This window comes from Paralichthys olivaceus, chromosome 2 (assembly GCF_024713975.1).
Source record: "Paralichthys olivaceus isolate ysfri-2021 chromosome 2, ASM2471397v2, whole genome shotgun sequence".
Lineage (NCBI taxonomy): Eukaryota > Metazoa > Chordata > Actinopteri > Pleuronectiformes > Paralichthyidae > Paralichthys > Paralichthys olivaceus.
Genome location: NC_091094.1, coordinates 16,395,118 through 16,404,036, shown reverse-complemented (window position 1 = coordinate 16,404,036; position 8,919 = coordinate 16,395,118). Strand labels below are relative to the sequence as shown.

The following is an 8,919-nucleotide window of genomic DNA, read 5'->3' as shown; positions in this document are numbered from 1 at the left end:
TGTACAGCTATCTTTGTGAGGACCAGTTTTAGCCTTTAACCTACGGAGTGATGGTCTGTTTGGGGTCAAGACTTGGTTTTAGGGTCAGGGTTAGGATTAGAATAGGTTTAGGTTAGGTTAAGGGTTAGGGTTAATGTTAGGGTTAGGGTTAGGATTAGAATAGGTTTAGGTTAGGTTAGGTTAAGGGTTAGGGATAGGATTAGAATAGGTTTAGGTTAGGTTAGGTTAAGGGTTAGGGTTAGGATTAGAATAGGTTTAGGTTAGGTTAAGGGTTAGGGTTAATGTTAGGGTTAGGGTTAGGATTAGAATAGGTTTAGGTTAGGTTAGGTTAAGGGTTAGGGTTAGGATTAGAATAGGTTTAGGTTAAGGGTTAGGGTTAGGATTAGAATAGGTTTAGGTTAGGTTAGGTTAAGGGTTAGGGTTAGGATTAGAATAGGTTTAGGTTAGGTTAGGTTAAGGGTTAGGGTTAGGCATTTAGTTTGGATGGTTAGGGTTAGGGGCTGGGGAATGCATTATGCCTATGAGTGTACTCACTAAGATAGTTGTACAAACGTGTGTGTATGTGTGTGTGTGTGTGTGTGTGTGTGTGTGTGTGTGTGTGTGTGTGTGTGTGTGTGTGTGTGTGTGTGTGTGCGCGCAACTATGTGTGCCTTAGTGTCTGCCAAAAGGATAGTTGAGCTGGGCACCCACTGCCATTACTTTCCATAACAGGCAGACTGCGTTAGAGGCTGAGGCTCCTTGTGCTCCACACAGTTGAGCAGGGTGGCAGGGATTTTTACACTCAAGACCTCTTTCCCTCAGCCAGCTTCAAGTCCGGCACCATGGCACAACCAGCTCCCACTCACCCCACCAAGATGGGAGAGGGTCGGGCGATTGCCGTGCTGACATCTGGAGGAGATGCCCAGGGTGAGTGCATGGTGTGTGTGGAGTGCCATGGCAGGACATGTCTGCTATTTGTTTGATACAGCAGGTGGTTAAGAGGATCTGGTGAGTAATTAATAACTCTACAGGAGCATTTAATGAAAGATAATAAGAAGTAGTTATGTTGTAAAATGAGAGAAATGCCTAGAAATAGAGGAGAGTCGAAAATGTTCATGTCTCTCCATTGATTGCCTTAGATAGACCACACAGAGCTCCACACAGTAGCTTAGCTTGTCAACAGCTTAAAACTTGTTTTAAGTATAATATAGCCTGTAATAACATCTCTGTGTACTAGAGAAGTCCAATCTAGCTAGTTATCATCTGAAATCTTAGCATAACTTATTGAAAAGGGCAGCATGACCTCCCTCATTCCAAGCTGCTCAGACCACAGCGTCAGACAGATGCTCCTCTGACCTTTAACTTGACGAGGACCATATCGCCACTGCGACCTTTAGGACGTGTCAGTGACCCCACACCACCCTGTAGGGTGAATGTGTGAGACACTGACCGCTCCATCTGCTTGTTTCTCTACCAATCTTAACCTTAGCCAAACTGATGAAAAGGCTAACCCTGACCCTTCTTCCTTTTCACCTTTATTGTTCCTAATCACAGTCTTGCCTTTTTAATCATCTTGATATCTTCCTTGATTTAGTCCGACTTTCTGTATCTCCCTCCCTGTCTCTCTCACACTGTATCTGTTAGAGGGCTAATTTTAGAGGCATGACCTTTCTGTCATGTGTTTGTAAAGTGGAGAGGTAGTGAGTGAGCAGGCTGCTTTTACTCCACATTTCTCTCCTCTCCTCCTTTAAACTGTAAGTGGAGATGCGCTTGGCACACCTAACGTTAATCTATTCAAATCATGTCCTTTAAGTAACCCAGTCCCAAGAGGCCAAGTTGCCTTTCCTGAAAAACAAAATTACACCACAGTTATAATCATCTGTCTTTACCTTAAGCTTGTTGTTTTTGTCGTTGCTCACCATCAGCAACAAAATAATAATATTAGTCAATGATTGAGAGTTTTGCAACATCCATGCAGCATGTTAAAGGGCTCTAAAAATAACTCACTCAAGCTAAAGGCCAAATAGTTTTAACTGCAGTACTTACATGAAATACAACATATTAATCATCATTATGTATATTTATAACAAAACTGATTTTTGTATTTAATATTTGATAAATCCAAAACCATTTATTACAGTAATTAGTATTTTCAACATATTTTTCCCACCATCCTGTTCAGGTAGTTCCACCTTTGTTTGAATGCTATCATAACATTATGTATTTATAATGCATATTGTGCATGCACTTTGCCGACAGGTATGAATGCAGCTGTACGGGCTACAGTTCGAGTTGGACTTTACACTGGAGCCAAGGTTTATTTTGTCCATGAGGTAAAAACTGCTTTTCATTTATTTTATTATTCTTATTCTATTAATATTATCAAAATAAATACAACAGACTGTATTTCTGTGCCTATTTATTGCAGTGCTAAACTGCTATTTGTCTTAAAAAAATTAAAAATTAAAGCAAAATTGATCACAACTGTGGAGCTGGTACCAGTAAATGTTCCATACTTTTGTTTGAGAAATTACTTCAAATCGAATTTATTTTTGATCAACAAATCCTTTTAACATTATTCCATTGCCAAACAAAACCAAATCCCATTTCCAACATATACTTGTTGGATTGAAATAGCGTGTCAAAGTAAACATATGTCTTCTTTCCATCAATGCCCTTTCAAAGAGGTGATTTTGTGTTGTGTTTGTTTGTTGACAGGGTTACCAGGGTCTGGTGGATGGAGGTGACAATATCCGCCTTGCTACTTGGGAGAGTGTGTCAATGATGCTGCAGCTGGTGAGAATATAATAGCATATTTAAACAACAGCATTTGTTATTGGTACAGGTTTCTCTTTCACGATCCAAACTTTTTAAATGGGATGGATGATGTGTGTAACTTTAGCAGCTCTGGCCTCTACTTTACAGTTCTGTAGGTCAAGTGGTCATTTAAATGTCAAGGGTTCATTAAATAGCAAGACTTACTGCATCTTAGCCATGAGCACTAGGGTTTCATGACCTTACCCCTTATCCTTATCTGCCTCCTGATGAATCTTGTTTGGGAATGAAACTGTTCCTCCTTGCCCAACATCAGGGTGGGACTGTGATCGGTAGTGCCCGCTGCCAGGATTTCCGCACCAAGGAGGGCCGCACCAAGGCTGCCTGCAACTTAGTCAAGCTGGGCATCACTAACCTCTGTGTGATTGGTGGAGATGGCAGTCTGACAGGCGCCAACCAGTTCAGAACAGAGTGGAGTGAGCTGCTGGCAGATCTGGTCAAAGCCGGTGAGCGTCATGGCCATGAAATACACTAATCTAAACAACACAACTTATGTATACAAGAGAAACTAGAATGAAATTCAGTAGAGCAAGTCCCACCACCAAGGCCCAACAGTAACCTTAAATTCAAACAAGCTGCATTAAATTGCACAGACTCATCGTTCTCCAAAATACGCCAGATGTTTAAATAATAAAGATCCATTTTCTGGGAAATCTATGAAAATGTCCAGAAATGCCGTATTAATATCACAATCAGTGGTGGATATAGTTCTTAAACATAGAAATAAATAGACCAAAAAATATGATATAACTTTTCTACTTGAGTAAAGGTAAGAAAGTACTTACTACCAAGTGTCGCTCCTTCCCAGCATAGTCTATCATTATTTTTCCGTCTCAGGGGTGGCCTGTTCTGAATTAGTTATGATTGGATCAGTGGATCAATTCCCCTTTAATCATTGATTACTTTTAAAAATATAAAGTACAAGGTGAACATTTAATACTTGTAAAAGTACCTTAATATAAACCTACTGCAGAGTACAGATACATGAAAAAAAAATTTCCGGATCTCAGACCAAAATTGAATGCATTCTTTCTTGGCCCATGTCCCCTCCTTTGACCAAGTTTCATGGAAATTGGCTGCGTAGTTTATGGGTAATCCAACCAAAGAGCCGGGTTCACAACATAACCTCCTTGTGCTCTTTCACATCTGCTGTTTCATTTAACCATGCTGGTGAAATAATGCATTTAATCTTCTCTCAGGGAAGATCACAGTCAACGAGGCCAAGTGTTCCTCTCACCTCAACATAGTCGGCATGGTGGGCTCCATTGACAATGACTTCTGTGGCACTGACATGACCATTGGCACGGACTCTGCCCTGCACCGCATCATAGAGATAGTGGATGCCATCACCACCACAGCACAGAGGTATTAATTATACTGTAGACGTTTATTCACTCACATGAATGACAGATATACTGTAGCGAACTACTGTAGCAGTTTAAGATCTTTGACTTGAAATGTGTCATTCTGCAGTCACCAGAGGACTTTCATCCTGGAGGTGATGGGCAGACACTGTGGGTGAGTACAGCCTGTGTGCATGTTGTGCGGCAGGGTGGTGAAGTGGCCACAAAGCTCTGTAAATGGGTAGTTGTAACATGATGGATACTGATGCATAACATGTAAAGTGGTGGCTGTACATTACATACAAAAGACTGATGGGACTGTGGTACACAGGATCCAAATTGACAAGGCATTAAAACAAATTTAATCCAAATTACAGACTTGCAGTCTCTGTTTGTAGGTAGACAGTCACAAAGAAACTCAGTGACCCAAAACTAAAAACTCAGGAAGCAAAACAGGCAAAACTCAGGAACATGGACCAAACAGAAACTAAGAGCAACACTAGGGAACAAGAACAGGACTGGAACTGAACAGAGCCTAAACTGAACAGACACACTGACAGAGAAGACTGAGGAGCACAGAGACTACAGGAGAGGGCCAGGGATAACTGGTGAAATAAACCGGGTGGGAGTAGACAATCACAGAAGTGAGAAACCAGACAAAGGGAGAATGTAAAAGAAAGACACACAACGTAGGTATCTAACAAACACAGATGAAAACCTCATTATAAAAAAAAGATATAAATAAAAAAAACATCATTATGATGCACATCATGGTGAAGCAGCTTATTTGGCCTAAATCAAATGTTGATATGCTGTATGAAAAATGACCCAAGATTACATTAAATTGTTTAAAAGGTCATTACTCAGAGTCTAATTTTCAAAAGCATTTAATGCCCGCCTGATGACCTTCTACCCGCAGTTACCTGGCTTTAGTGACAGCTCTGGCCTGTGGCGCTGACTGGGTGTTCATCCCTGAGATGCCTCCAGATGATGAATGGGAGGAGCATCTCTGCAGGAGACTGAGAGACGTAAACACGTTTTACCCTGCATCATCCTCAGACACTAACTTTAATCTGGCTTTTTAAAAAGTCTCCATGTTGATCTTTAAAGCCGTTCTCTGTCCCTCACAGCAAAGAAGTCGTGGCTCTCGTTTGAACGTCATCATTGTGGCAGAGGGAGCGATGGACCGCAGTGGAAAGCCTATCACCTGTGAGAATGTCAAAGAGGTGAGTGAAGACAGTGCTCCAACAAACAAGCACACAGGATAGACTCTTGTAACAAAAGGAAGTCTGCTCATATATAATCTGTCTGTCCAGCTGGTATCAAAGAGGCTCGGCTTCGACACTCGTACGACCATCCTTGGGCACGTACAAAGAGGTGGAACCCCCTCTGCCTTTGACAGGATCTTGGTAATACCTCATTTTCCACATATATAAACTCATCTTTGTTCCATAAACAAAACATACATCTATCAGCTTCTCTATGTGCCAACGTGCTCTCTCTCATGCCTTGATATCATCCAGGCGAGCAGGATGGGAGTAGAGGCTGTGATGGCTCTGCTGGAGGCCACACCAGCCACTCCTGCATGTGTGGTCAGCTTGACTGGGAACATGGCTGTCAGGCTGCCTCTCATGGAGTGTGTGCAAGTGGTGAGTCAGTTATTTTTCCATACTGTACACAAAAAACATGATTCTTCAGTTTATCCAAAATGATTTAAATTATTGTCCGTAACTTATGTTTAGTATTTTGTTTATTTTCTCATTTAATTCTCTGTTTCCGTTTTGTCTTTTGATCAACCTCAGACTAAAGACGTCACCACAGCCATGTCCGAAGGAAGGTTTGACGATGCTGTGAAGCTCAGGGGAAAGTGAGGCACCCACGTTTGTGTTATCATTTCTATTTGTCATGTGTTGCATTGAGTTTTAAATGTCTGTACATTTCTCACTTCTGACAACAGGAGCTTTGAAAACAACTGGAACACTTACAAAATGCTGGCTCATCTGCACCCCCCAGACACAAAGGTGAGGAACTGCAGTTGTGCCACGTACATAAACTGTCTCTAGGTCAGTAAATCAATAGTGTGGTTCTGACAAGTGTCTCTGCAAATCTGACCATGTCAGAGTAATATCAACATTGCCGTTCTGAACGTGGGAGCTCCGTGTGCTGGGATGAATGCTGCAGTCCGTTCAGCTGTCAGGATCGGGCTTCTGCAGGGCCACCAGATGTTGGCAGTGCACGATGGTTTCGATGGCTTGGCTCATGGGATGGTAAATTCTAGTTACACACACACAGATAAACAAGAAAGCTTTTACTTTCATCATAAACATCCTTACCCTGTCACTGCATGTCTATACAATTGGAAGAGACTGACCTGTTTCTGCTCAGATTGAGCCCCTTGGATGGTCTGGAGTGGCAGGATGGACAGGAAAGGGGGGCTCCATGCTGGGAACGAAGAGGTGAGACTATCAGTTATGCTACATGTTTCAGTTTTTTTAAAACATTGACTTTTATCTTAACGTAACATGCAGCAGGTTATTCAGTATGTTTCCCTCCCATAAAGATCCCTTCCAAACGAGTTCATGGAGGAGATCAGTCTGAGCATCACTAAGTTCAACATTCATGCTCTAATCATTATTGGAGGCTTTGAGGTGAGCAGCAAGTATATGGAAGTTTTGCTTGTGTATTGACGCTATTATAGTCAGGACACACATAAGATGAAAGTCTCTTGTACTAATTTTGTACTTGGTGTTTTCATCAGGCGTTTATTGGAGGTCTGGAGATAGTGCAGGCTCGAGAGAAGTATGAGGAGCTGTGCATTCCCCTTGTCGTCATTCCTGCTACTGTCTCCAACAATGTTCCTGGATCTGACTTCAGTGTCGGCACTGACACTGCCCTCAACACCATAACCATGGTAAAAACTCTTAAAGACAAACACATAACACTCTAGCCCAGGATTATACACGTCCAACTCATGACAATTTATTCATCTTCAGACATGTGACAGGATCAAACAATCTGCTGCTGGCACCAAGAGGAGAGTGTTTATAGTTGAGACTATGGGAGGATACTGTGGCTACCTGGCAACCATGGCGGGCCTGGCATCTGGGGCTGACGCTGCCTACATCTATGAGGATCCTTTCAACATCCATGACCTAGAGGTCTGAGCTAACGAATGCATTAAAGGAAGTACCTCTGTGAGGGATGCATGGATGGACATTTCTAAACTCAGCAGTCTGACAGCTGGTTTGTTTTTAGGTGAACGTGGAACATCTGGTGGAGAAGATGAAGACCACGGTGAAGAGAGGGCTGATTCTTAGGTTTGTGATAATTTGCATCATTTCTGGTCTGAACAGAATTAACTTTACAGTCACAGTGGCTTTGTACCTCATTCAATATCCTGCTTGTGTTTCAGAAATGAGAATAGCAACGCCAACTACACCACAGATTTTATCTTCAACCTGTACTCAGAGGAGGGCAAGGGTGTGTTCGACTGCAGAAAGAATGTACTCGGACATATGCAGCAGGTGTGTGTGTGTTCAGAACAGATCTTTGTTAGTTCTAATTCAATATTAACACAAATACAAACACAAAGCTTTTGGTTTACAGGGTGGAACGCCTAGTCCTTTTGACAGGAATTTTGGCACAAAGATGGGCATCAAGTCTGTCCTTTGGTTGACTGACAAGCTGAAGGAATGCTACAGACATGGTGACATTACTAAAACCACACAATGTTGTTTACTTCTGGTGTGCTCACCCCTTGTGCTTCCTGAGCTGATGTATGGTTTTATTTTTAATCTCAAACCTCCAGGTCGCATCTTCGCGAACACTTCAGATTCAGCTTGTGTGCTGGGCATGAGGAAGAGATGTTTGGTCTTCCAGCCTCTGGCAGAACTTAAAGAACACACTGACTTTGAGTAAGAAATTATTTTTAAATCCATTCTGTTTATTTTCTTGTCACTTCTTTTCCCTATTCTAAATTTTTGTCATTCTAAATTTATTCAAATTCACATGAAATCTACGAACATCATTTTTTTTTACAACAAAATGAAACCTAATAACTGACCCAAATGAAATAAATGACACACCACTTTGCAGCTGGAGTTTGTAGTTAATTGTGTTGTTTTCTCAAACTGATAAAAACCAGAGCAAAACTAATGAATGGTAAACCACTTCAATAATGAAGAACTCAGTTATCAATATTATACATGGATTTGACAGGTAGAAATATATATCCATATAGTGCCCATAGTGGTCCAATTGCACTTTATGTGCACACATGCTGCTATTTCTTAATGTGATATAATGTTTTTGGCCTCTTGATGTGAAATTGGTCAAAAATTACTTTACTTATTATTTTACATAAATCATCTTGAGAACTTCACTCTTGTTGTTATCATGCTCCTTGCTCTGACATACATTGAGGTTTGTTTTGTTTTTAATCTGCAGACACCGTATTCCAAAGGTACAGTGGTGGTTAAAGCTGAGGCCCATCCTGAAAATTCTGGCCAAGTACAAGATCAACCTGGACACCTCTGAAAAGACTGCGATGGAACATGTCATTAAGAAAAGAGGCCTAGTTGCTTAGAAGCCTTTATTCTCGACCTGACGCCACATGTCTGTTTTCTTTTTGAAGCAACCCTTTCTTTGAAAAGTGCAATATGAATAAAGACGAGCAAGTCCCACAATAAACACTCAAAAGTCCCACGATTATTTGGATTCACCTTTTAGAGCAGCTATTTAAACACTTTGAAAACCTGTGGTC

At 41.4% G+C, this 8,919-nt stretch overlaps 1 protein-coding gene across 1 annotated transcript; it reads left to right on the top strand.

The window, feature by feature from the left end:
* Nucleotides 1-668: 668 nt before the first annotated feature.
* Nucleotides 669-8,858, top strand: pfkmb (phosphofructokinase, muscle b). The gene is made up of 22 exons (XM_020086665.2): nucleotides 669-906; nucleotides 2,239-2,312; nucleotides 2,698-2,775; nucleotides 3,071-3,260; nucleotides 4,014-4,179; nucleotides 4,288-4,332; nucleotides 5,077-5,185; nucleotides 5,288-5,383; nucleotides 5,474-5,566; nucleotides 5,681-5,806; nucleotides 5,960-6,024; nucleotides 6,115-6,178; nucleotides 6,278-6,424; nucleotides 6,543-6,613; nucleotides 6,718-6,805; nucleotides 6,916-7,068; nucleotides 7,151-7,315; nucleotides 7,413-7,474; nucleotides 7,570-7,681; nucleotides 7,764-7,863; nucleotides 7,966-8,071; nucleotides 8,604-8,858. The coding sequence occupies exons 1-22, from the start codon at nucleotides 822-824 to the stop codon at nucleotides 8,740-8,742; spliced, it is 2,334 nt and encodes a 777-aa protein (XP_019942224.1). The 5' UTR covers nucleotides 669-821; the 3' UTR covers nucleotides 8,743-8,858.
* The last annotated feature ends 61 nt before the right edge of the window (nucleotides 8,859-8,919 follow it).

Bases quoted from the DNA above. Each gene is read 5' to 3' on its own strand.
- pfkmb (XM_020086665.2), top strand. From the start codon at position 822: ATGGCACAACCAGCTCCCACTCACCCCACCAAGATGGGAGAGGGTCGG. The intron at 5,186-5,287 runs GTAAACACGTTT...TGTCCCTCACAG, and splicing joins TCTGCAGGAGACTGAGAGAC to CAAAGAAGTCGTGGCTCTCG. The intron at 6,614-6,717 runs GTGAGACTATCA...CCTCCCATAAAG, and splicing joins TCCATGCTGGGAACGAAGAG to ATCCCTTCCAAACGAGTTCA.